General features: G+C 46.6%; 1 protein-coding gene across 2 annotated transcripts in view; it reads left to right on the top strand.

The window, feature by feature from the left end:
- The window catches only part of chst15 (carbohydrate sulfotransferase 15), a 30,223-nt gene extending 5,750 nt beyond the window's left edge, over positions 1–24,473 (top strand). Inside the window, exons 2-9 of one of the 2 annotated variants that reach the window (XM_076033425.1) lie at positions 10,922–11,461; positions 12,170–12,199; positions 13,457–13,796; positions 17,782–17,925; positions 21,680–21,836; positions 22,232–22,388; positions 22,757–22,904; positions 23,869–24,473. In XM_076033425.1, the coding sequence (XP_075889540.1) occupies positions 10,976–11,461; positions 12,170–12,199; positions 13,457–13,796; positions 17,782–17,925; positions 21,680–21,836; positions 22,232–22,388; positions 22,757–22,904; positions 23,869–24,068 (1,662 nt within the window). In that variant the 5' untranslated portion in view covers positions 10,922–10,975 and the 3' untranslated portion in view covers positions 24,069–24,473. The remainder of the gene's footprint in view (positions 1–10,921; positions 11,462–12,169; positions 12,200–13,456; positions 13,797–17,781; positions 17,926–21,679; positions 21,837–22,231; positions 22,389–22,756; positions 22,905–23,868) is intronic. The other variant, XM_076033426.1, reaches the window with a different exon arrangement.
- The last annotated feature ends 2,717 nt before the right edge of the window (positions 24,474–27,190 follow it).

Here is a 27,190-nt window from a genome sequence, read left to right as displayed (position 1 = left end):
CCTTATTGTGGCTGGTCAACAACACCATTATGTGCCGTGTTTGTTTAGTTTCTAAGCCACTTAACACGGCTAATCTTTTTGAACCCTGCAGGTATGATGATGGTGCAAAACCAGGGTCAGGGATGTGGGGAAACGTGGCAGAGAGAGGAGTGATGCTTCGTGCCGCTCATTTCTGCACAATCCTGCACTCCAGTCCACTTTATAAAGATTTTGCACATTGATTGATTCATTATTATTAACATTTTTCCTTTTGTTCTGGCGGAGCGACAGTTTCGCGATAGATTAGTTTGCCCAGACAGAAAAATACGAAATGTGGCTGTTACCTTTTCAGGGAGAAAAAAAAAATAAAAATCTTACACACGTTTGTAACCCTGAGCCTCAGGCAGCCACTGGGTCTCAGTTGCTCTTCTGTGTTGCCATGGAGTCCCTTAGACTATATGAAAGACTCATTATTGTGGCTGGTGTGTGTGTGTGTGCATGTGTGTGTTGTCGAGATGCCACTCTAATGGGCCTCAGCATTCCAACAGGGACGGTGCGCTGGGTGATGGTGTGTCCATTTTCCAATCACCTCCAGCTCCTCCTGGTAAACCAACAACTTTATTTGTCTCCGCGCTCGCCACAGCCCGGCAAACAAACAGAAAACACTCTTGTGTACTCGCCACCCCGACTTGCACGTCTGCTCAAAAGGAGCAAAGGTCAGCGTTGAGGTCCGTGTTAGCAGACAACCGCCAAATGTTCAGCCTGCGGAGCCATTGTGCGGAAACACACGCTCCGTGAGAAGGTTGATTGGGAGACGTAAATGTGCAAAAGCGCCACATGTTCTTGTGTGATTGTCCGCCATTATTCAGGAGAGGAGAGGAGAGAATTTCAGGCTGATCATCTTTTGTAGCAGCAACACAAATCTTTTGCATACCATTGTTGTTGTTTTTGTTGTTGTTGTGAGTAGTTGCCTGCGTCTCACGGCCGGCTGAGGTTGTGAGGCGAATTTCAATTTTACAGTTTTCAGCAAAACCAGTCTTCAAGTGCCCAGGGATATTTTACGCTCCCGCCAGTATGGATGTGTTTTCATAATCTTCCACTTCCCTCCATCTATCAGGACGTGACCGAGCAGGTGGAGCCGTGATTAAAGCGATTCCTTTCGCTGGGATCCTCCTCGGAGCGAGCCGAGTGGGACGGACGTGTCGGGTTGATTTATGCTAAACCTGCAACCACCGCTGATCTTTTCTGGGCAGAGAGGAGCAACTGACTGCCACCCTTTCAAAATGAAGAAAGCGTTCAATAAATCCGTTACGTATGTGAGGGACCTCTAATTCCAGACTTGACCCCCCCACCAGTCCCGGATATCTCTTCAAGCCTGCAGAATTTGGCCGCGCCTTCATTATTTTTGGAGCTAATGCATAATGTAGCAGCGAGCAGAGGTGAAAGCACGGAGTCTTATAAGTTGAGGATCCACAGGCCAAGTTAATATCATGGATCCACCGGGATACCCCGCAGTGGTCGCATACATTCCAAACACTCTTTGCATCAGACCTCCACCACTAGAGAGGCAAAGCCAGGCCTGCGGCCCACATTTCTGCAATTCACACTTTATTTTTCACTTGGCAGTCATAGAGTCGACGATCAGCCCTCACGTGCTATATCCCATATCTGGCAACGGGCTGGGCGCACTATGTGATAAAACTCAGCCTGTTAACTAGGTGTGAAAGGCTGCTGCTGAGAATTACTACACGTCTCTGTGAGGACCTTGTGGAAAGTATAGGACTTAAGGTCCAGTGTGTAATATATGGCTTGATATATGATTTTTTATATTGGTGAAAGCTTAATATAGCGGCCATAAAAACATTAGTAAAAGTGTATGATCGCAGTGCAATAAAAGTCATTTGGTTTTCCTACCATCACAATGGTTCTCATGTTTACAGTATGTAAGAATATACATACAGCAAGGATCTTGCTCCCAGTTAGCTGCCATTTTGCACAACCATATACAGCGTGTTTTGTAATTTGTAAAATAAACCAACAAAGAAGAAGGTGGACGAGGTATCCAGGTTTAGGGTGTGCAGGCCACCGCAGCTCACTGGCAAGCTTGGGAGACGGAGGGGGAGATTGAAAGACGCTGCAATCTAAAATGTGGCCACTTGATGTTTCTTCCTCAAAATCTCCAAATATTACACGCTTTGCCTTTAAGGTGGAAGCAGGAGGAGATGTCATGCTAGCGCTTCCGGAAAGGCTGCAGCCTCAACAGCTACACCGCCCCGTCCGAGTTCACCCAGTTCACCCAGTGGCTGAGGTGTGCAGATCGTACCCGTCCACTAGATTTGCGTATTCCTGTGGCGTCCACCGGAGTGGAGGGGACAGTTCCTCTAAAGGCTATTGTGACTGGATCAGGAGCTGCTGCTCCTCACTTGGCTCATACATCAGTTCTCAGAATCCATGAGGGTCCACCGTGCCGCCGCCACCGTCACCACCATCACAAACTCATCTATCCACTGAAAGGGGCAGGGGGGTGGAAAACATGTAGGTCCACCGAGAACAATGAATTAAAAGCAGGGATGAAACCTCTCAAGCGTCCCTCCCATGTCTCTGTGTAGTGTAACCTCAGCACACGTTAAATATTCACCACCACATCGCTGCCGATGTTCAAGCTCGCGGATTGAAGGGGGAAAACAAAAATGGCTTTTGACAAGAACAAAGGAAGTGGCTTCACGTATAGAAAGACACCTGTGCTGTTCTCCCAGCGTATTAACATCCCTCCATGTTCTGCGGTCCTTATATATCTATAGATATGCTAAATTTATGTATGTATACACACATATATGTAGGCAATGTAGATAACGGAAGGACGTCCACATGCATCATATCAAAACATTCAATTTTCTTTTAACAAAAAAAAACAAAACCTCTGTGGTGTCCCTTTGTCTCTTAGAAAGTAGCTAATACCTAATGTTGCAAATGTTGCAGTATCTGAAACTGCAGAGGCAGCACTGAGCAGCGTTGAGTCACCGGCAGGTGCCATCTCATTTAGAGACCGGCCGGAGGCCGACCACGCTCCTTTCCCGCAGGTCTGTCTGCCTCTTGTGAGAAACGAAGATTAACAGTAGAATGAACTTTGGTCCACAAGTCGAGCGCCGCCGGCCTGTCAGCTCCCATAAAGGCTGTCGGGCCAGTGAACAAGCGTTTTCAGAGTGTCAGACACGTGAAAGTGGGACTCGCTGAGGAATTGAGGTCAGATTTGGAAAGGAGGTGGGGGCGGGCAAGGACTCCTGTGAGTTCACCATTGTAGCAAGGTCAACCTCACTGGCAGTTTTTAAACTGTGTTTTGAGTCATAATGTAAAGAAACAGTAACAGTAAAAATGATTTGCTTCTTTGTTTTTGCTATTGAATAATACTTTAAAGACTATAAGCAGTATGAAGATTATAAGGAAATAAAAAAAAATGTTATGAGTCAGAGAAGTAAAAACCTAAAACCTCCATTGATCTCCAGAAAGCGGCAACATTTAGGTCCTGTCCACACGGGAACGTTACCGCTTTTCTTCTTTGCCGGGGTCGAAAAAAAAGTCGCGTCCACACGCTGGCAGATGGAAACGGAACGGTGGGTGAAAACGATGTAATGCGTACGCCACACGTGAAACAGACGCTGACACAGCCAACGGACCCGGAGTATAAAAATAAGCCCATTTCCGCTACACGCCAAACACGAAAAAGAAAAAGAGTCTCTTGTGTGGACCGACAACGAGGTGGAATTACTACTACGCCAACAGACCTTGAAGCGCCTGCAACACAAAGACAACTCCGCTCGCCGCCATCGTTGTTGTTTGAGCCGCTGCATTGCACGCCTTGTTTTTTCCGGTCGCATGACAGTGACGGTGCGGTGACGACATGGTTTTACAAGGAAAAGCCATTTTCGCCGTCCAGACGGCAACGACGTGACGACGACGAAACGGCGTTGTCGGATTTTCTCACTCCAGGACCCGTTGTCAAAAAATACCCTTTCGGGGGACCCAAAACACCGTTGCCGTATGGACGAAAGGCCATAACGGTTAAATACTTTACCACCAAAAAACATTCCAGTGTGGACAGGACCTTAGCCTTCTGTTTACAGCCTGTTACTTTCCTGAAACTGAGTGTGTTGTTGCACACCTTCGGAAAAGTGAAGCCAGCAGCAGAAGTTTCGTATTCATTATTCAAGACAAAAGAAATGACAACTTCATCCCCCTTTTCTTCAAACCCTGATAGTCAAAGCCCAGGCCACATCTCATATGACCACCAAATCTATTGCAAAAATCAATAATTCACATCGCTGCCATTGTTTTGTCACCCTTTAAATTTTTTCTTAATTTAAATTATGCTGTTAAAACACTTTAGACGGAGCACCGGCTGTGCAGCAGTTTGCCAGCAAAATTAAAATAATGAATAATAAATGAGACGAAAAAGAAGTGCTGAGGCGGGACTCTGCGCCCACATGGGCGGCTCTGATGCTTTCTGGGGCAGAGGCCACATTCTTGGCCCGGCTGGCTCAGCCTGATCATTCTGGGCCAGTCTGGCTCCGGTCACGGTCCGGTCTCTGGGTCTCCGCTGGGGAAAGAGTGCTGGAGGCTGGAGGTGCACGGAGGGGGTGGCGGGCGGTGTACTTCCTGTGGGATTAGGTTCAGATCTTTGGTCAACAGTGTGTGTAATCTGCGGGAATGTGACAGATGACTGGCCCCCCTGTGGTGATCCGCTGCAAGATGATGAGTAATTCCACAGCCAGGATTCACTTTCTGCTCCTCTGGTGTTGCACGTTTATGGGATTGATGGTCAGATGGTCGGGGGGAAAGGGGGGTTTGAAATAAAAAAATAAAATAAAATAAAAAAAGCCGTGCAGTCACAGGTCACGAGGCGTCTACACCCTCCATTATTGGTGGATTGCAGAGATGCGCTTCAAAGCAATCCAATGATAATAACCCCCCCCCCCCTCAACCCACCCCCACTACCACAGTCTGGAGACGTCGTTAGAATTAATTTCATGCATCACTTCTCAGCACTGACTTTCACTTCATTTACGAGATCATGCGGTTTTTTTCCCCCTCCTCCCCGCATTTATTTATTTCAGTCTAAGTGGTTATTTCACATAAAAAAGGGTTAAGCTCACATATATCCAACTTATTGCTACTTACACATTTAATGGCTTTTGCCATTGATCAATTGCAGTCACCCATCAAAGTTTTTTTTTTTTTACTTTTCTCGTTGCCTTTTAGAGCGGCGCTGTCGTCTGGATCGCTCCGAATCAATCAAGAAAATAAAGCGTAATGACACCAAAAAATGACCTCCGTTCGCACATTGAGGGGAGGGCTACTCAAAGAGAGCCATTGCCAAATCTAAATAGCCTTGAGGCGGCACCGGGCGCCATCAGCGGCCATTTGTCACCGCTTCTTCGGCCAATCGCAAGGTGACACTCATCGCTGTACCCTTGAAGTGGCCTCGTGATGAACTTTAATTATTGTGAGTGGCCTGGTTGTGGGAGGGGGGGGCATACATTTTTCCAACTGACAGCCAGCCATGTATGTATTATAAGATCTGGATACCAGACTGGAAATACGGGGGTGCAGCGACTTTTTTCCTAGTGGCCACTTGAGGTACTGCAGTCCGCGAACCCCGTGTAGCCCCATGTTTTTCCAATAGACCACAATAAAAAAATAGAAAGACCAGCAAAACGGTTGACAGGATGGCCTCAAACAAGATTCATAGTGAATCTTCATGCGCTATGAATCGTGGGAGTTGCGGAGGCATGATGGGAAGAGACACTACTGCTACATGGCTTATTGCCATTTTTCATATTTCATATTTCCTCTCTTCATTAATGGTTTAAATGCCTCATGCCAGTGATACTGATGTACTGTCAGTTCTGACGCAGCGCCGACTAGTGTTCTATCGGGAAACCGGTCCGAGTGTCCCGATAGAATGTGTGCATCAAAGGCCCATATTGTTTTCTACCAAGTTACAATTTCTTTAAAGGCAACACTATTTGCACTTCACTTCACGGCAGCTATGGATTCTGGAGGTGTGTGGGGAGGGTGTTTGTCCCTGGAAAAGCTCTTTAGGCCGAGCGCCAGGGTTGGAATGGGATGGAGCTTCTTCTTCTTCTACTTCTCAGTCTGTCACTTGCGAAACACCAGTATGTCTGTTAGCTCCCCTGGGCGGCTTCACACCAGGACCGTGTGGAAAACAACACGCCGCTCCACACTGAAGGCCCCCCCCCCCCAACCAACACAAGTCCTTTTCCCTTCACACCCCCGACATTGGGGGGGAAAGCTACAGAGCTGCCTGCTTTGTCTCATCCCGCCGGCTTCCGTGAACCTTTTAAGGTCAAACCAACGGGAGATTATTGTTTATGCCGTGCACGTTTTTTTTTTTTTCCATTCCTCGTCTTTCTTCACCACTCCTGTCAATGATAAGGCGGCGTCATAAAATACGGCGTCTGCTCACAGCGAGCGACCGTGGCTGCATTCAAAGGCGTCTATATTACTTTTCCACACCTGCGCAGCCGAAGCTGCGATAATCGCTTGTTTACACCGCAGCCTTTTGTCACTCGGCAATATGCAGCGCGTGTGGCGCATATCAATCTGAGAGAAGAATAATATGTTTGTTCCGCTTCCCGACTCTTTCCATCATCCCCATGTATCCGACTGAAGCCATAAATCCTCACGTCCGCTGATGACCGAGGTGGCTTCCTCCCACTCAACACGGCAAAAATAAATTAGCATCGCCGGGCCTGATTGATTCACTTTCTCTCAAAATCCGCACCTCCAACGGTACCTGCTTGTTTTTCTCGATGATAAGTAAAAAAAAAAAGGAAAAAAGCCTAAAAAGATGTCCTGCTATGCAGACAGCATAAATAATAAAATATCCTTCTGACAGGTAGGTCAACCTCTCCAGTCCTCTGAAGACCAACAGCATTTGAGGCAGGCCGAGTCCTAAAATGTTCCCAGAATTATTTCAGAAATTAAAAGCAACAACAACAACAAAACATTGTGGTTGCATTTATTTTAGTACCGTCAAGTCTATCACAATCAAATTTGTTCTGATTAAGCAAGATCAATCAGAATTTTAATGCAGTATCCTTTGAAAAACTGTTGTGGTGCTATTTGCCCCGTGTGAATCACTGGTTTGATCATTCAGTTCTGTCAAAACATCAGCGCTCCAACACGTTTGGCACAAAGGAATGCAACGCACCGACAAAGTGACAAATGCTGCGACTTAATTCAAGTGACAAAATGCAAATATTTTCACTGCTAGAGAGTAAAACCAAAACCAAGGAGTCCTCGCCGCTCAGGTAGGCGGAGCAACAAACTCCCTCGCCAAATGACAATGGGGGGGGGATCATCTGCAATTTTCTCCTGGTTATCGTGTTCTTGCTGTTTAGCAACAGTTGGCAACCAGTTTGCACCGGCAGGCGCCAGTGTGTGTGTGTGTGTGTGTGTGTGTGTGTTGAACATTTTTCATCCAAAAATAACAATGCATTAATTGTTTTACATTAACAAAATGTGTTAACGCTTTAACATTGACAGTACGAATACATTTTTAATAAAACAAATAATAAGTGACAATCAATTTTAATGACTACAAGAATGCACCGCGGGTCCGTGGATGTCCGCCGGGACGGAACCTGAAGTGAGGGAGCAGCGAGTTCATCCACCGCTTCCGGCTCTACCAGGAATGAAAACAAAGGGGAGAGGATGGAGAGAGTGAAGGAGGGGACGGGGGGCAGCAGGGGCAATTCAGGAGATCATCAGCCTGCTTTGCAATTAAATTCCACAATTTAAAATACCAGAGGAGCAGAAGAAAGTAGGACAGAGTGTTCTCTGCTCTCTGCAGGAGCCCGCTGACCCGTTCAGGTGAAACCATTCAGGATGGAACGATTGTGCCGCTTTTTTTTTCTTTGTCCATCTTTGTTGTCTGCAAGTGTGGCGCTGCGCAGCGCGACCTCGGCTCACGGCCGCTGCGGTACAACGCGGAAACACGTTGAGAGCCAGCGGGTCAAGTTTACGGAGGGTTTTTCAACTCCTCCTCTCGCCATCAACTCCCAACACAAGATGTGAATGGAAAGCAAACAGCCGTCAGTGACAATAAATGGATGAATAAACAAATAATGGAAGAATCAGTCCGTCCGGCCTCTGGCTTGCCTCATAAATAAGCCATTAGCTGGCAGGGAACGGTGACAAACACGGCGGCGGCGGGGAGGAGAGAAGAGACGGGACGCAGGAGAACAGCAATTAGCTGCCGGTGTTTGAATCCCGTCGCTGGAGAGGAGATGGACGGTCGGGAGCTGAGAGGACGGCGGACTTTTAAACAAATGCGCCTGATTGCCTGCCAGGTTGACGTGCCGCTGAATGACAAGCCAGACGGCGCGCTGAGGTCTCGCTGCCGCTGATGAGTTATGAGGGCTGCGGGTCGTTAGTGCTTTGAAGTTAATCACCGTCGCTATGAGCCGCAGCCATCAGAGGAGTTTAACGGCTTTGGCGCTTCGAGTCAGATGACAAGTTAAACTTTCTGAACCCCACCTCCAAACCACAACAAACAAAGTTTTGGTTTTTTTTGGTTTGCTCTTGCGGTATAACTTTTGCTTAAACCTTTGGGGTTGATCTCACTGATTTAAAGAGCCCATGGAAAAGTGTTTAGAACAAGTGAAAGTTCATTTTGTTGGTTTCATTCAAGTGGAACAATCAGATTTGTCTCACCTTGCTTGCTATTGGTGGAAGGTGAGACATTATTGGCAACACGCCATAAACTCAAACAAAATACCACGTTGACCGTGTGACCTGCTTGTTTTCAGAGACGAGTCTAACGTAGGTGCAGTTCCTGCTAAAGTCGCCATCGGAAAACCCGTTGCTGGCCCAGAAAAAACTCTTTTGTGCTGTCTGTCGTTGTCGTTCCTTTGACTTCCGCTCATCCCTTCAGCCAAAGTCTGGTTTGATTCTTCTTCTGTGGGTTTCTGGAACAACCGCCCCTCTGAAACCTCACCTTTTTGTGCAAGGAAGCAGACTAGTTTACGGAACCCGATGCAGCGTCTGTCGAACATTGGTGTTTTCCTGTTTGTCAAATAGGTATTTGTAAAGTAACAAAATACTGCAAGTGAATAAGAATACATTAGAGGAAATGAAAATTAAGTTAATAACGTCATTGTATTGAGTCATTGTACTGAGAGAACCACAGCATCGTTTGAAGACTTCAGCAGAATTATGAACTCTCCTTGGGACCTGGAACACCGGTGCCCTTTGATCCATTTTCAACAATCGATCCAGAAATCCTGTCAACAGTGACGCCAGAATTCTACAATTTTAAACTTGTAAAGAATTTCACAAAACTTCAGGTTCAAACCTCAGTTTGCAACATTGCGGCTAACGGGCCTCAACCAGCTTACTGACTATGCATCACGTTAAGATGCAAAGGTAAAATTGTTTGTTTTTTTGGAGGGAAGAAATTTGAAAATCCATTTTTTGTGGTGGTGGAAGATTTTCTGGGTAGCGAAGGCAGCTGATGCAACCCTGCTGCCCACTGTGTCCATTTCCCCTCTGGCTGCGTTTCAGCTTTGACTTAAACTGTTTCATCATGCTGGACGGACAGGATGGGCATCTTTTCCTTCATGTGGAAAAGCAGATCCGTTAGGATGCCAGTTGCCAAATTGAGATTGATCAGATTCCTCAGACAGTGACACACACACACACACACACACACACACACACGGTCGTCGTTTTTATCTTGTACCTTGCAGCCTCTTCTCACTTCAGCTCGAGAGCATCATCACCCCCATTGACTGCAGCCTCGCTGAAGGTTGCAGACTGTCGAGTGCTAATGGAATGACGACATAAGGAGCATCGAGTGAGCTCGGCAAGTCAACTTGCTGCAGGATCAGTACAGCGTTCTGTTGGTACTTTTCGTCCGTTAGGAAGAAACTGCAGCTCTTTGTGTGAAGAAAATTTGCTCACAAAAAAACAGTTGTGGGTTGTCATTTTCTTTTCTCCGTTTTCTGTTGCTTCTTCAAACGTCTTATTCAGACTGTGATGCTGTTGATGTGTGTGTGTGTGCGTGTGTGTGGGTGGGCGAGGGGTCGGGGTGGGGGAGGGTGAATGAGTGTCTCAAGCAGATGATCTCCAGCCCAGCCTTATCAGCTCGGCTGCAATCTCCACAAATAGAAGGTCTGTGGCTGCTGCTGTGTGCTTGTGTGAGAAGCAGTGATGACTCACTTTCAAAGAGCTTCTTCTTATCTCACCGCGCATCCAGGGAGCTGTAGCATCAAGTCTGCGGTGCATCGCACCTCAAGGTGTGGAACATCACGGCAAGCTTCATCTCCGGCTCATCTTTATTTATTTATCTGTTTAAAAAGTGACCTGGACCCTGGGCTTTGCCGGCTGAACTCCAGACATACAGAAACCTCAGCCATGAAAATCAGATGTTGCTGCTGCTCCAGAATCGTTCTCCCTGTAGACTTTACTCCTCCGTTTTCCATCCGTCGGTAGCTGTCAATCCATGTGACCAGGCACTTTGTAATGATAGGACCCTCCAGCTCCGTCCAGGCTGCTCTTACATCCCCAGAGGAGTCTGATTCTGCCTCCTTCCTTCTTCCCTTCACGGGCCTTGTCCAGACCTGTCACCAGAGCACAGTGATTTGTTCCGCTCTTCCCCTTCTATCAATTGACCTTATTCCCCCTCTCGTCTGCTAAACAGCAATGGTGAAAAAGACACTGAAATTGAAACTGACGCATATGTGCGTGAGCGAGTGGCGAGTCAGCAGTTCAACAGGATGTAGCGGTGACACAAGAGTCTTACAGGACCAGCAGTGTGGAGGAGTGTGTGTGTGTGTGGGGGGGGGGGTGTCACTATGAACATTTCAGCGGTTTTGAGTTGAGACTCAGAGGAAATGTCGTCTCCCTGTCGTTCCTCCAGGGAAACCTAGCGGGGTGACGCTGACCGTCGGCCCCGCCCACCGCCCACCGGACCATGGACGCCGCCGGCTCCTGCTCCATGACGCCTCACCGAGTGGCCGACACCATGGACTGCAGATACAGCCTGCTGGGCTCCTCGGCCGACGACTACGGCCGGCAGCGGCCGCTGCTGTTGCAGGTAGACGAGGCGCCCGTCGGCCTCTTCGCCATCCTGGAGGTGAAGCGCGAGGCCCCGCGGCGCCGCGGCGGCCTGAGCTGCTTCAGCAAGCTCCGCCTCCACGGCGTCCTGTTCGGCGTGGCCGTCATCTTCTTCATCATGGCCTCCTACATCCTGACGGGGGACAAGAAGGGCCTGCTGCTCACGCCGTCGCCGTACCACTTCGGCACGCTGGTCAGCCCGGGACCCTTGACCTTTAACCTCTCCTCGGTCAAGGACCAGGCACACGTCAAGCTGGTCGTCAAGTCCATCGCGTCCAAGGTGGAGTTTGACAGCAGCCGGCAGCTTCCGGAGCTCAAGGCTCTGGTCAACAGCGAACCGCACGTGAGTGGACAAACGCTAATCGTCATGTGTGATGACTCTTTGATACAAAAATATTCATCTTTGTTTTCCTTCAGTCAGATCACTGTTAAAAAAAAGACTGAAAACTAAAAGATTCAACCTCTTCAAATTTGCCAACATTAGCAATATTATGTTTGAAATTAAAATTACTGCTGATGTGAGGACTCAAATCTTAATTAAAAGATAGATACATATACAGAAATTAGCTCAATAAGGCCAAGTAGTTGGAATTCCCCTCTGGTTGCAGCTTTTAATTTAATTCCTAGAGATAAAACTGCTCCGAGAACCTTGTGTTACACACGGCGTCGCGGTAGATAATTGCGTACGTCTCTGCATTCTCCCCCCCGGCGCCGCTCCACCAGGGATTTGAGTCTCAAAGTCACGGCGCAGTGTCTTCGGCGCGACTGCGGCGGCCTGACGGCTTTCGAGCGGGCGTCGGCCTCACCTCGAGGAGCCTCGTTCAATTAGCGGTTAATCCTAAACGATAATGGCCTGTGCCGAGGCTGCGTGCAACATAACTAATTTCGTATCCAGGGGAGCTAATGAATTGGGGAGCGCGGCCGCAGGACAATCAATGCGGACGTCTGCGGATGGATCCGGCATTAATTATCTCCAAAGTAGCCGCGTCGTACCAGATAAGAGCCGGTCGCTCTGACACAAGTACCTCGTTGTGTTTGATGGACCCAATAGGACAGCGCAAGATACAGGAGTCATTTCCAGGTAAACGCAATGGATTGCGTCTGAACACTAAATATGCAGTAAATACGATGCGGCTTCAGTGAAGAAACCCAACAGTGGTTTGTCCAGTTCACTCCATCCAAGCATTCAGTTATATTGACTAGAAAGTTTTTTTTTTTGTCTTTGTCACGTTCTGCAACACATATCTTAAAAAGGTCCCAGGTTACGAACACTTTATTTTACCAGTAGTTTCCCCATAATCTTTTACTTTTGCATGTCTGAACTTCTCAGACAATTCCTCACTTTCTTTGCTTTTTGGGAAAAGTGTGTAAAAAAAGGCTGCAAACAGAGGGCTAAATATACATATATTTTTCTACATTTTCTTTTTTTTTCTCGATTTTCTGCATTTATAAATGTTGTGAAGCTACTCCATTGGATTCCACGCTCGATCGTAAAGGTTTATAAAAACGAGCACTGACGTGAGACATTTAAATTTCCACTCGGTGTGAGTCACGTTAGACACATCCGATATTTTCCACTGATGCAACCATTTCTCACGCTTCCACTGTTACACACATGCTGACTGTCTTCTCATTTTTGATGTCAAACTGAAGCCCCAACCAATCAGATCAAAATTTTTTTATAGAAATGAGTCTGAGTTGCGCACTCTGATGTCTTGCAGTAAACGGAGAGCTAAATATGCTGTGTTCTCAAAGTCCGTAGAGTTTGCAAACATCTCGTTTGTAGAGCCAAATCTTTTGGCTGATCGTCCTGAACCAAATCCCTTCCTGAAACAATTAATTCATTCCTCAGTTCAGTTAAGCACCTAAATTTTGTGAGATTTTTTTATTTTTTTATTTCGTCATCTTTCGTGGTTTTTAAAGTATGGTGTAAGCTGGACAAACAGCCGACTGAGACGGTCAGGTAAAGGCACAACTGCGTGTTTAGCGACTCGTGAGCGAGTTGAACTCACTGTCATCACAAAGAGTCAACTAAAAGTGATCCCTCACATTATCAAGCACATTAAGCAGAAGTATCATGCCGCACTGTAGGACTGAACCTAACAGCGTGATAAAAATAAGTAGACATGTTTTTTAAACATAATAACGCTGATAAACGTTATAACATCAACATATAACAGAACCACTGTGCTGGAGAACTGATTTGAACTACGGTAATCGCTTCATTGTACCGATTCCAGTGATTTGGTACGTCCGAAAGAACCGCTCGTTCCATCGCTACGAACTGCCGAGTTTCATCAGTTTATCCCTAACTAGATTTCTCCCTTCACCTTTTCAGATGTTCTCCGTCATCCCTCGTAAATTCCTGCCCGGTGTCAAGAGCCCCTGCTGGTACGAGGAATACGCCGGGAACACCACCTCGGACCCGTACAGGACAAACTCCTACGCTCGCTACTCCTGGCGCTTCCGCACCATGTTCCAGCACTTGAGGAGCACTTTCCGGGAACACTTGATTCGCCGCGGCGGCAAGCTCTACCGCATGCGGTGCCTTCCGTATTTCTATATCATCGGTCAGCCAAAGTGCGGCACCACAGACCTGTATGACAGACTGAGGCTGCACCCTGACGTCAAGTTCACCACTTTCAAGGAGCCTCACTGGTGGACACGCAAGCGCTTCGGTGAGTAGATGTGCCTGCCGGTGGGGCCACGGTGAGACCCCGGGAGAAAACGCAGGGCTCAGGGTTGGTTTGAAGGGATTTTTATTGTTGTGATAGTGATTGGAGCAGTGCAGCGTCTGAGGTCTTTAACTCTTCTCGACACTAATAACAAGAATGGAAGTAAAAGTGTATGAGGATGTATTAGGTCCTATCACACCGTTGCGGATCAGCCTTGCACAATTTATTGAAAAAAACACTGTATGTCCAGACATAAGCATAATTTAGCCCTCTGTTTACAGCCCATTATTAAAACGGATGGTCTATCAGACATTACTCAAACAGGGGCAACAATAATTTTGCATCAGTGGGTGGAGATAACGCACATCAGGATTGAAGACACTAGATGTTTGCACGTAAAACAAACAACAACAAAAAAACAACAACTTTCTGATTGTTCACAAAGATTTTCCCACAAAATGTTTACCACTAATATTTTTATGTTTTGGTCTGTGGTTGATTTTTTTTAAACTTTTTGGTTGATTCCATATTTGGGTGTGTGTGTGGCACTGGAATGATGAGTGCAGTGAGGGCGGTGAGGGCCCACCTGCTGGTAAACTAGTTGGCTACTAAACTTTAGTCACAACTTGGTAATTTTTTTAAAGGAAATTAGACAAAATGGACATTAGAACAGCGACACGGTGGCGCAGTGGTTAGCGCTGCCGCCTCACAGCAAGAAGGTTGTGGGACCTTTCTGTGTGGAGCTTGCATGTTCTCCCTGTGTCTGTGTGGGTTCTCTCCGGGTTCTCCGGCTTCCTCCCACCGTCCAAAAACATGCATGTGAGGTCAATTGAACACTCTAGATTGTCTGTAGGTGTGCATGTGAGTGTGAATGGTTGTCTGTCTCTATGTGGCCCTGCGATGAACTGGCGACTTGTCCAGGGTGTCACCCTGCCTTCGCCCTAAGACAGCTGGGATAGGCTCCAGCAGACCCCCGTGACCCTGAATAGGAATAAGCGGGTATAGAAGATGAATGAATGAATGGACATTAGAACCTATTGGGTGTTATTTTATTAGCAACTTAGAACAAAGGAAAAAAATTACCAGTTTGTAATGGCATTATGGCATATCTTTTTGCAACCAATTTTGGTGATCCCTTCTGGCCAAATGATAGAATGCAGGTTTTTGTTGCTTGCGTTGGCCTCCTTTTTGAACCCACACGCTCCGCCCATCTTTTTATACAGTCGATGGTCTAAATATTTAGACCTTTTGAGTTAATCTATTGGTTTGCTTATCCAATGTGTCCAGGTCTTACGTTAGTCAGTGAAGGCTGGGGGAAAGAAATGATAGCAGAGTGAGTTTTGCCAAATATGGAACTTCAGCTGCCTCCAGATCTCCTGCTCTTCCACCCTGGTTCTCAGGCTCCTAATTAGTGGTGGTTTGTAAAGCGCCAACTGTTGCTGCCTGAGTTCCCGGCCACCTACAGCCTCCCACCAGTGGAACCTCTCCATCTCTATCTCCTTCGCCGTGCCGACGGTTGAGCTCACGCGGTGACGCTGCTCGTTATGAGCGAGGATTTGGATCCAGACAGCAGACCTCCTCTGGCATCATCTGACACAGATTTGCCTCCGCGGCGCCGACCGCTTGAAAAGAACACGTGAGGAATGGGCGTCTGCAGCCTCCCGGAGCCCTTTGAACCCACCTGTGTGGGTGCACGCCGCTTCCTCTTCCTGTTTGACGGGAAAGCGGCGATGTCTTGCTTCTCCCCTTCGTCTTCTCGCTGCTTCTGAATCTTGTCGTGCTCGCAGGCTCTTTGAACGCTGCGTTTCCAGGCTTCCAATCAAAGAGCAAGAACAGAGCGCTCCTACATGTGTTCAATTAGAGGTTTTAAACAAGTCGCACAAGAGGTTTTTCAACAATTGTTCAAAAGTCTTGAGGGGATTTTTTTTTTTTTATATATGTCCAATTCAAATGGTGGATTGTAGCCTTTTACACAAGGACTGGCTTATTTTAGTTCAGCATTTCAGAGATGTGCACAAACCCTAGCGCTTCAAGCCTTCAAGCTTTGAAATGTTTCACATACACACAGAATTTCACGCATAGATATATTTCATTTTTATTCCTCCAAACAGAGAGATTCGGGAAAAAATGGGCATGTTTCAGTTCCACTGTGAGAGCGCCCGTGATATCTAAAGAGCAAACACGGCAACACGGTTGGGATTCAAATCCAACATGAGATCTTGAAGGTAAACTCTGATCTCTTTGTCACACGAGTGTGATGCGCCTGTTTCTGCGAAGGAAAAAAAACCCCAAAAAGGATTCCAATCTTCATTTCATCCGTGATGATTAACCTCCAAGCTTAGAAGGTCTGAATTAATGAAGGACATTTTTCTGTTTTTTTCCCGGTTGTTTTTTTACGCGTTCCACAGAGATGGTGAATCAACATTTTTTCCAGTTCCTACGTGCTTTTTGTTTTTTGTTTTCTCAAGAACTGAAGCAGCCATTAAGATTCATGAATAATGGAAAAACCCTCAGCGGCCCGAGAGGCATGCAGCGAGTGCACGAGTCAATGTGTGTGTGTGTGTGTGTGTGTCGCCGCAGAGCGTACGAGAGCGGGGGTGAGGAAGTGCTGTTTAAAGGCACAGATCTGCAGAGTCGGCTGTGATTACACAAACAAGAGAGCAGATTAGATGATGATATTAGAGTTGAAAGAAGGCGCGGCGTGCAGCCAGAAGATAATCTCATAATTCTCCCTTAAAGAGCCGAAGCTTGACTATCTCATCAGTGTGGACTTTTTCTTTTTTTAAGTCGGTGTGCTGAATGAAGGCCATTCTTGGGCGGCAACGACTAACGCGTTTTGTTTTTCCGCCCCGAGCTGCTGCTTCCAAAAACAACTCGACGCTTTTGGTCCTTTGCAGTTTTGAACAAAAGTTTTTGCCGTTGCTTGTCGAGGGATCGGGATGCAACGCCACCACCAAGCACCAGAGGGGGCAGACGGGGCCGCAGCCAAAAAGCAGCTCCTTCTGAAGCTCCTCCAGTCGCTCCCGATGCCCCTAATCCCTTCGAGACTCCCACTCACAGACTGCTGGAGTCAAGCAACGCTGCCAAACACTGATATTTAATGTCTTCAGTTTCGCTCTCTAATTATTGGAGCCTCATAAAACGGCAGTGACGCCTCGTTTGTAAAAAGTTTATGCGACTAAAAGGAAAAGGAAGTTGTATCAGTACTCAAATGTGAGACGTCGGCTGACTTATAGAACTCCTGTATTGTTTTTTGTTTTGTTTGGTCCTGTGTCCCATCTATATTTTTTAAATGTCAGAAACCACAGATCCCTCACTGCTGCTCCACAGTCGCCTCCAACTCTGGAATTATGCTGCAGACCGCAGCAGCCAAAATGGAAACCACATATGCTAGTTATTGGGATTTTAAGCTTCACCCTGGAAGCACTAAAAAAAAATAATAAGGCTGGCACAAAATTCACATTTGACTTTTGATTGGCTCTGTGCTTGGATTTTTTTATTTATTTATTTTTTAGGTCAGGCAGCAGTCAGGGCAACACTGGGCCCTCACATTAGCATAACACAATGATTTTGAGGTTGCATGTTTTACTCATATTCAGATCTCAGTTTTAAATTTATGGTCTTCAGAAAAGCAGCTTAATGTTTTCTCTAAAGCCAAAGATTTAGCCCTCTGTTTACAGCCTGTGGCTAAAATGTTGGGTTTTAGCTGCAGGCTCAGTGTTAAGAAGAGAACAGCAATAACACAGTGGTCCCAGAGGGTGGAGTCAACCTTGTGACAGGGGTGTGGTCACTATCCAGGGAGAGGCATCAGTCCCCTTTGTGACATCACAAAGAGCTTGTTCTGGTTCGTTCTGAGAGACGTAAAGAATGGACTTTTAAACATTCACTGACAGTTAGGTTTGAGGGACATCAAGTCTTTGTTGCCTCACAATGATGAAAAAAAACAAAAAAAAAACACCATCAGCTAAATGATCTTCCTCCCCTCCAGGTATCATCCGTCTAAACGAGGGCTTCCACGACCGCTACCCGGTGGAGGACTTCCTGGACCTGTTCGATCATGCCGCCTACCAGATCCAGGGAAACCCGGCCGCCAATGCCAACGGGAGCCCCCGCCAAGCCAACATCATCATAGGTGAGACAGAAGGTTCTTGCTCATCATGATCATCACGTCAGAGGAACGCAAAAATCAAATTGCTGGACGAAGGAGCTGATTTCACTGTATAGCCAGTCTGTATCAAGACTGAGAACAAAAGTCACGCAGTCCCTCATCTTAGCCACCTGAAGCGCTATGATAGTGCAATTCCAAACCCGTTTACGGCCCAGTGTGGAACATTTAAAGGGCGCAAAATGCCCTAAAAATGTGTGTTACGCGAAGACAAACACAGCATAACCCATCACATTGTCACTTTCAGACACAATACGGGCAAGATAATGGACCTCGTTCGGGTTCTGGCGGTTTACCCCTAAAGTCGCACAACAAAGCCATCACAAGGTGGGCGGGGCAACACTCGGAAAAACACAGTCAACATCGGGAAAACTTTCCCATGCGGAAATCGCTGACGCGGTGAATGTGATGGATAATATTGATTGGCTCGCATTATGCTTTCTTAGCACCCAATGCTATTAAATCCAACACACCGGACCATCAAGTTTGATTAAGCGCTTTGTGAAGGGAAAGAGGGAGAAGCTGTTTTCCTACGACTGGCCCTCGGCAGAGTGCAAGGCTACCATTGGTTGCGTACATAAGACATTCAGGTGCTCTCACTGCAAAGAGAAAAAAAGAATAATATCAATAAATTCCTATAAAGAATGAGCGCTTTGATTGGTCATTAGACTAAAAGCACTGTATAAAATATCACCTCGTGTTACGTTTTGTTTTTGCACCTCAACCTTCTTTAGCTAATTTGGACGCAAAGTCTTCAGTGTTTGTTCTGTTCAACACTTTCATTCATTTCACACGCACACACAAAAAAAAAGTAATTTCTGCAGCAGTGTTAAATTAAACTCAGCAGCTGGCAGAAAACCAATAACAAAGGAATTGGATGGAGGCCAGTGTCCACAAGTTGAACATACACCCCTGCTGCTGCTGCTGCTGCTGCTGCTGCTGCTGCCAGGGCTGCAGACGTGCAGACGAGGCGCTCCTTGTAAAACAAACACTGACCTTTGACCTTGTTGAAAACCCTTGGTCGTTTCATTTTTCCTTCCAGATATGAGGTCGGGGGCAGGAGAAGGGGGGGGGGGGGCGTTGTTTGGCAGCAGCGATCCCTCAAACTTGTCTTTTTGTGAATGAGTCAGAGCATGAGTGGCGCGCCAGCAGGGGGCGCCGCTAATCATCACATTTTTATTCAAACACGAGAGCCTCTTATCTTTGATGGAATCCGAGTGAAGACACGGGACGAGAACAAGACTGAGAGGAGGATTTCTATCTGACTCAGCAGATTTTATATCTAAGATCTCCTGTCGGCTCTAATCGCCAACTTCCTGAGACGCATCACGGCTGCAGCTGCGTCCCGTTAGTGAGTCGATCCGCTCGTGCAGCGTCGGCGGCGCCGTTGAGGTGAATGCCACTGTGGACGTGGCAGGTACGGAGGCGCAGAGCTGCTCTCACTCCCACCGTGAGAGTGAGATTTGGGAGAGCCGACAGCGACTCAGTCCGAAAATAGTTGCTTGCTGGATTTTCAACCTCCCAGTTTTTCCATACACGTTTATTTTGTGTGCAGCTTTTGGACAAAAAAAAGGTGATGAAACCTGATTTGTTGTTGGTGTGTTTTTTGTTTTGTTTTCACACCTGCTTGAGGTGATTTAGGTATTTTCTAAAAGAGCAGCCTATTCCCATTCTGCAGCTTTACCCCCGGCGTAGGGTAGTTACTGGACCCTCAAAGCTCAGCACAGTCCCAGGAAGACGTCATCAGCATCCTGAACTTTCGCCAGAGATTCAACATCCTGAGCCTGGCTGTCATTATGAAGCTTGACGTGTGGTCAAATGTCATGAATTGAAAAAAATCAGAAAAATACAGAAAAATAGCAGCAAAAGCGCTACATAGTGATGGTTAGCTAGTTTTTCCTGTGTGTTTTCTGAGAAGTAAAAGGATTGCACTCAACTGCAAAGACATCAAAACTGAGAAGTCATCCAGAAATAGTAATCCTGAAAATATTACACTGCCCTTTTGATTGAAACGTGACTATGGGATATCTTTGTCTCAGCAAAGCCTAACTCAAACCCAACACTTGATCCCGACAAGAGTCGGGACAAAAAGACTGTGGAGAACACCAAAAGTCATGTAATGCTTAATAACAACACCAGATGACTTGTGGACCAATGAGGAGGCCAGAATTTCCCTCATCAATGACTTAAAAGATTACAAACGCCGAAATCAACAAACTCTTAGCAAATGCCATCTTCAAGCAGAATTGTGCGTTTCCAACTTATTTTCTTTCCGATCTTTGGCTTCTCGTGCAGTTTACGTTGCCTGCACTGTCATCTGCCACTCCATGTGCAGCCACTCCATGGGAAAAACACCTCGTTGACCTTTTCGCCCCCCCCCCACAACCCTCTTTTTTATTTTTTATATGCCAAACTCTCATGAGAGTTTCTCCGGGAAGCAGGCGGCTCTCGGCTTCATGACACCGGACCCGCTTCTCTTGGCCGAGCCTCGGCCGCGGAGAAAAGAACCGTTGTTCTCCGGGTATCGGGACACCGACCCAGGCCGAAGGCGATCCGCAATATCCTGCTGCTCCACGCCGCTTCCGTCTCCCTCCTGTCCAGCAAAATACCATCTTGTGTTCGACTTTTCACCAACAATGGCCTTTTCACGGCGGACTGCGGCGCTGCGTTCAGCCGGCTTAGCGTGCCGCCCTGTTTTGTTTCCCCTCTTTAAATAAATAATCCTCGTAAGAGCGCAGCGGCGTGCCAAAGCCCCTCTTCAGTATTCCAGCCGTGGCCTGGAGGGGGCAGCGAGGCGCAGGCCTGCAGCCAGGATCCGGGCTTTCTGCTCGGCCTCGTCCCCATTTTCTGCTTCCACCCCTCTTTTTAAAAAGGCCCTTTAAATGGAAATCGAACCCCCGGTGACATTAGCAGCCGTCCTGTCAGACTGTTTTGGTTGCCGAGACGAGACGAGACGAGACGGGACGGGACGAGTCGCTCGTTATCATCTCCTTTGGAGGGAAGGAAGTGCGATAAGAGCCTGCGGGGGTGCGTGCTTCCCCCGCCAGCACGTCGCAGCCTCACGGTATCACAGATAAGATAATGAAGGCACAGGCAGCCTAATGAATCCCAGGGTGTCATTTCTCAGTTTCCCCTCAGCTCCTTTCAGGTTGTTTGAGGGACGAGACTGATTTGCTTTCATCCGCCGCTGCCGTCATTCACAAAATTATCCCCCCCCCTCCCCTCACCGGACGTGTAATTACTGCGCCGGTTGTTTGTGGCTCACTTTGCTCTAAAAGTCTCTCATCAGTTGCTCGCTGCGTGGCATTTAGAGGGGCGCGCTGACGCAAGAGCCCGCTTCGCTTCAGATTTGTGCGGATGCCGTGAACGAAAGTTGGGAAATTTGTGACGAGTGCACTTGAACGGAGCACAGCTAAAATAGGCAGACAGTCGTGAGGAGGCTTGCTAAATGCTAACATGTGGTTAGCACTTATTCTGTATAGATACAGTCATCTGCAAATGACAATAGTCAGTGGCCAACATCACTCATGGGTTCCTCGAGTGAGGGTGTGGTTTCCTCTCAGATTACAGGATTTTGTTTTAAAAACAAGCTATGCTAATTCTTCAACAACTTGCTAGCAACTAGCAACTATTTCCCACAGTGAGGTTGCAGAAGCATTTTGACACTTTTTTTGTTTGTTTTAATGTGTGCATGTGATCTGTGATTTTTTTTTTCCCGTAGGTGAAGCCAGTGCGTCCACCATGTGGGACAACAACGCCTGGGTGTACTTCTACGACAACACCACCGGGGGCGAGCCGCCCTGCCTCATCCAGGACTTCGTCCACGCCCTGCAGCCCGACGCTCGCTTCATCGTCATGCTCAGGGACCCGGTGGAGAGGTTAGAAGTGGCCGGCGCCGCATGCGTGGCCTCCTCCTGCATATTTTTTTATCAGTTAGGTGGCGCTAGCGAGCCACCCCCCAAAATAAATAAGTAAATAAATAAAAATAAAACAAAGAAAATAAGAGCATGGATAACGTTGTTAACTCTCACTCAACGTTTTTTCTCTGATTTGCGGTTCAACAAACTGCACAAATCATCAGTCATCAATCAAGCACGTATCAACACTATACAACAAACGGCCGTCCAATAGTTCCAATTTTCTTTCACAATTTCTAAAATTCTTCCAATTTCTGCCTCGGCTCGTTTCCCCATTTTTTTCAGTACCAGGGCCGCAGTCACTCTGATCACTCTGAACAGCTCAAGCACTCCTGAACCCTTGTCGCCCCCTGCAGGCTCTACTCCGACTACCTTTACTTTGGCATCGCCAACAAGTCTGCGGAGGATTTCCACGAGAAGGTGTCGGAGTCGCTGCAGCTGTTTGAGGGCTGCCTGGCTGAGTTCACCATGCGCTCCTGCGTCTACAACACCACCGTCAACAACGCCATGCCGGTGAGCGGACGGATCCTCGACCAGCAGGATTTAAAGGATCGTGCTGTTGAAAGAAACATGACATTGGAGTTGTCTGCATGTCTGTGACTTGCCGTGTTTTGAAGTTTGGTTCAGACACGATCGCTGCCGTTGCCGGTGTCAAAGGGTCGATTTGGTTTTAAAGCTTAACAAGACAAATGCGACAATGCATTCTTGAACCACTTGTGTACTTATGCCGTTAAAATTTGTAGCTGTGTGCAATTCAGGCGTGCATGATCTAGCTGGGTCACAAGCGGGTCAGAAACCGATGAACAGATGTTCAGGTTGTTAGAGCGTGTTGTGATGCTAGATCTCCCATCCATCCTCCTCCTCTTGCTCTGTATCGACAGGTGCGGCTGCAGGTGGGCGTCTACATCGTCTTCCTGATGGACTGGCTGAGCGTCTTCGGCCACGAGCAGCTGCTGGTCCTCAGGCTGGAGGACCACGCCTCCAATAGGAAATACACCATGCACAAAGTCTTTGATTTTCTCCACCTGGGTGAGCGAGGCCTCCTAACACACGACCTCGTCTGTAATTGCTCCCCGTGATCGATGCAAAACACATCAGAGGAGACAATTAGGCCGCTTTCATGGTAAACGCCTGTCGCCGACCGCCATTATTAGCAGGGAGCGAAGCGGATGACGGCCGAGCAAAAATCAATATCAGCCAGTGTGGAGGTGAAAACAAGCGTGACAACGTAATGGAATCTGCTCGTCTGGACGTTTTCTGTAGCTCTCCTCTAAACACTGGCTGGTTAACCCCCAAACAGGCAAAAACATAGAAGAAGACCAAACACATCTATCGCTGCTGGTTCATTGGCTGCTAGTCTTACACGAGTCCAACTCTGATAAAACTGACCTAGCAGCCGTAGTCATGCAGAAGCAGCAGCCTGGTTGAAAAGACTTAGACTGAAAAACGTATCCGTTCACGTAACGAGAAGAACGTTTTCTTGCGCGACTCCCACATTTTCTGGGTGAAATATTATTCTAGAGATCCTTAGAGGACATTATGGAACAACAAAGATCTCACAAGGTGCAAAAATAGCAATTCGGGGGGAAAATCTGACCAATTAAAAACATTCTAGTGGAGGCTGGCTGGAGATGAAGGAGCTGGAATTTCGAGTTGAACTCTGAGTGGCTGAGCAAGCTCGTCTGTTGGATAGACATGAAAAAATGCATAAAATAAATTTGAATTTAGATTTTTTTTTTTTTTTAAGTCATTTGCCAGTTTAACATGCTGTAGAAATAAAACGTTCGAGGAGAATATTAAAATGTTCCCACTGCAAGGCAAATATTTAGACACCAATTTCTCTCGACTTCAGACTCAGACCTCAGCAGTTCTACACAAAGCCACTAACGGCTGCAAAGGTGTTGGAAATTATCCAACATGTCTTTAAATCTCTTAACAGTGTCTTGCTTTGTACATCCAGAGTGGCGCTAATATCCAACTCTTTGCCAAACAGGGCCCCTGACTAAAGAAATAGAAGCAGAGATCACCAGAAGTCCCGCCTCCAACGCCAGGAGGCCTGCAGACAAGAACCTGGGACCCATGCTGCCCATCACCAAGGAAATCCTGAGAGATTTCTACAAGCCATTCAACGAGAAACTGGCCAAAGTGCTGCGGAACGACTCCTTCCTGTGGGAGAACGACTCCAAGCTCTGAAGGAACGACTCACCTCCTGCTTTTTACTTCAGCTTCAAGTGAAAAACCACTGACGAGCCAGCCAGCCAGCCAGCCAGCCGCAACCTCTTTCAAGTGCCCAAGACAAAGAGAGTAAAATAATCCATGATTTTTATTTAAATTATTTTTAAGTTATAAAAAAAACACAAAATAAAATAAAGAGCTGCAATGAATCAAAGATAGGAAATAGCACAACAGGACGAGGTGTTTTCGTTGGTGTGTGTGTGTGTGTGTGTGTGTGTGTGTGTGTGTGTGTGTGTGTGTGTGTGTGTGTGTGTGTGTGTGTGAACAGGTGAGAGAAAGAATGTCAGCAGGTCTTCCTGTATTATTATTTTTCTTTTTGTGACCAGGTGTACAAAATTAAATAGTGACTTCTAAGATATGAAAGCCGAGTCCTGTGTCGTGTTTTTATAGCTGGTCTGACTCTCAGACTGATTGTGCCTTTTTGTGTTTGACACGACCCGACTCAACGGCCGTGCCAAAAAGGGGGAAGCCCACGGTTTAAAAGTTTACAAAAAGAAATATGTGATTTCTTGACGTGATCAAATTAAAACTGAACTAAATGCGCGACCAAACAACAAATGTAACGTGTCCAAGATGCATTCAGAGAGAAATTGAGAGGAGGCTTTAATCACTTTAATCACCTCACAGAACACTGGCCAGGTGTTGTGTGTTACACTATTCAGAGCCCTATGCTCCAATTAGCTCAGGATCTGACGAGGGAGACAGGGGGAGAGAGAGAGAAAGGGAGAGAGAGGGAGAGAGAGGGGGGGGGCGGCCAGACAGGCCCAGCACAAACCCGAACACTAGACACCAGAGAGGCTGTGACATGTTGGACACAGCTGGAGCGTCACCACCGCGGAGACCGCAGGTAACGCCAGGTAACTGCTGATAAAATGTTTCGTTTGTTGAAAAGAAGTCAAACGAGAACATAGGGCACCACAATAGAAACAACACCTCCATCTAGTGGATACCACGTGAAGTCGCACCCATTAAAACACAAACAAACGCTTCGCAACTGAAGAACGACTGGTCAGCGGGTGTTGACGGTGGATACAAAATAGCTCTTTTAAAACACGTGATGAATCAGAATGAATTGTAACTGTCACGCAGGCGCGGATTTCCTTTAAAAAAAAAATTCCAATCACTGAAAAATCTTTCTTCTGCAGTTTTTTTCTCTCATTCATTAATAAATTGTTTGACTTACCGATGGAAAAAAAATAATATATATTTAAAAAAAAAAAAAAACCTTGTGTGTCGCCTGATCCACATGAGTGAGTTTAACAGGAACTAAGAAGACAAAGTAGGCTACTTGCTAGTTGGTTAATTTTACATTTCGTCGTGAGCACCAACAACAGACAGTAATCACTGTGACAACGTTTTTCCCGTCAAGTTTGTTGATCAGTTGCAGAGCAGTTTCTAGCTTTGTGGGGCCCCTCGGCAAGATGCTGTTTGGGGGTCTCTAGTTTGTCAAACGGCGATGAAGAGATTCTTAACCCTTTAGATGGTCTACTAAGATGCCACAATCTATTATACTTCATGAGCAAAACAGGCCTCACACTTATCAGCATAAAACCTAATAATAACACACATCACTCACCTGGACAGAAGGAGGTTCTGAGGAACGTGATGGTCCTGGAGCTTCCTGGTCAGGATGTTCGGGAGATCCCTCTGGCTCAATGTCTGGAGGTCCAAAATATTTTAGAATTGTTCCTGCAAAGACAAAGCTCATTAGATCATGAGTGCATATACATATATATTCTATATGCATATAGAATTCATTTGTTTTTATATTAAACATTATGATTGCAGTGTCCCTTTAAAGCATTTACCCAATTGCAAAAATGTTTCACTTTTAAGAGTTTTATGCATTAGCTTACACACTGTACTAGTTATGTAGTAAAGTTAAGTAATAAAACTAAAATAAATGATTCAATGCCACAATAGTCTAAAATAGTCAACACCATGCCTAATAAAATATTTCCATAAAATATTTCTTTGAATGATAAAACACGAGCACACTTCTAATTAGGGGCCTATAAAATACACACCAAGCTTAGTAAATTAATCCTAAGTAAGGCTAAAATAACATTTAGCGTCAAATATGTGAGAGACAACTTCCACGGAACAATGACAGAGCATTGACTACAACAACATGACCTCCCTCCCTGTTAGAATCTGAATAAACGGGTCTGGAGTCAATCAGTCATTACAGGACATAGCCAACTTTCATCAAACAAACAAAAAAGCTGAGTTCATGACAAAACATATTAGCCAGCCAGCTAACATTTATCCGACGCTAGCTAGCTAGACAAATAAACGTTTCACCTCCACCTCTCCAGCCCACATCACCAACAAATAACTTACCTTAATCCTTTGCCCGTTTTTCTTCATCAGTTTTCTTTTTCTTCCGTGTTTCCGCACCGCTGGGATAACTCCTTTTTGATGCCATTATGGTGTTTGTTGTTTTTGTTGTTTTTTAAATCCTCTTGCTAGCAGGAATGAATGGTAGCTGTCAATCATTCCCATCATACCTGTCGGCGTCGCCGGCCAGCTACGTCACTAACTGCGTGACAGTGCGGTCCAACGACCTAATAATGCCATTGTTTGTTTGTTTGTTTGTTTGTTTGTTTGTTTGTTTTTTACGCATATAAGGGGTGTAATAAACACATGAGATAGCTACAGATAAAGACACACATTTTAATTTTCCTCAGAAGACGGTGAACATGCAGCCTTGGGGCCACCAGGGGGATTTGGGGCCCCCTAGTGGCTTGGGGCGGCCCTCGGCATTTGCCTAGTTCGCCTATAGCAGTGGTTCTCAAACTTTCTCTGTCAAAAGTCCCAATGGGAAAACATTAGTTCCCCCGGGCGCCCCGTCTCCCTCCCGCCCGGCTTTTCGCCCCCCCCCCCAGACGTGACTCTGCGCCACCCACTTGGAGCAACACTAGCATATAGCAAGAAACTGCTCTGATCCGTTTCTCCCCCGTTCGATGCATTAACCACGCTTTCATACCGTCATTACCTAAGTGTAGCCCTTCTCTCCACCAGAGGGCAGACGCCACTTAGATACACACAGCTACAAACTGGGGGAACTGATTGAAAGT

This window comes from Nelusetta ayraudi, unplaced genomic scaffold (assembly GCF_046127955.1).
Source record: "Nelusetta ayraudi isolate G7.1 ecotype Tasmania unplaced genomic scaffold, CSIRO-AGI_Nayr_v1 ptg000042l, whole genome shotgun sequence".
Classification (NCBI taxonomy): Eukaryota; Metazoa; Chordata; class Actinopteri; order Tetraodontiformes; family Monacanthidae; genus Nelusetta; species Nelusetta ayraudi.
This window is presented reverse-complemented; position numbering and strand designations above follow the sequence as displayed.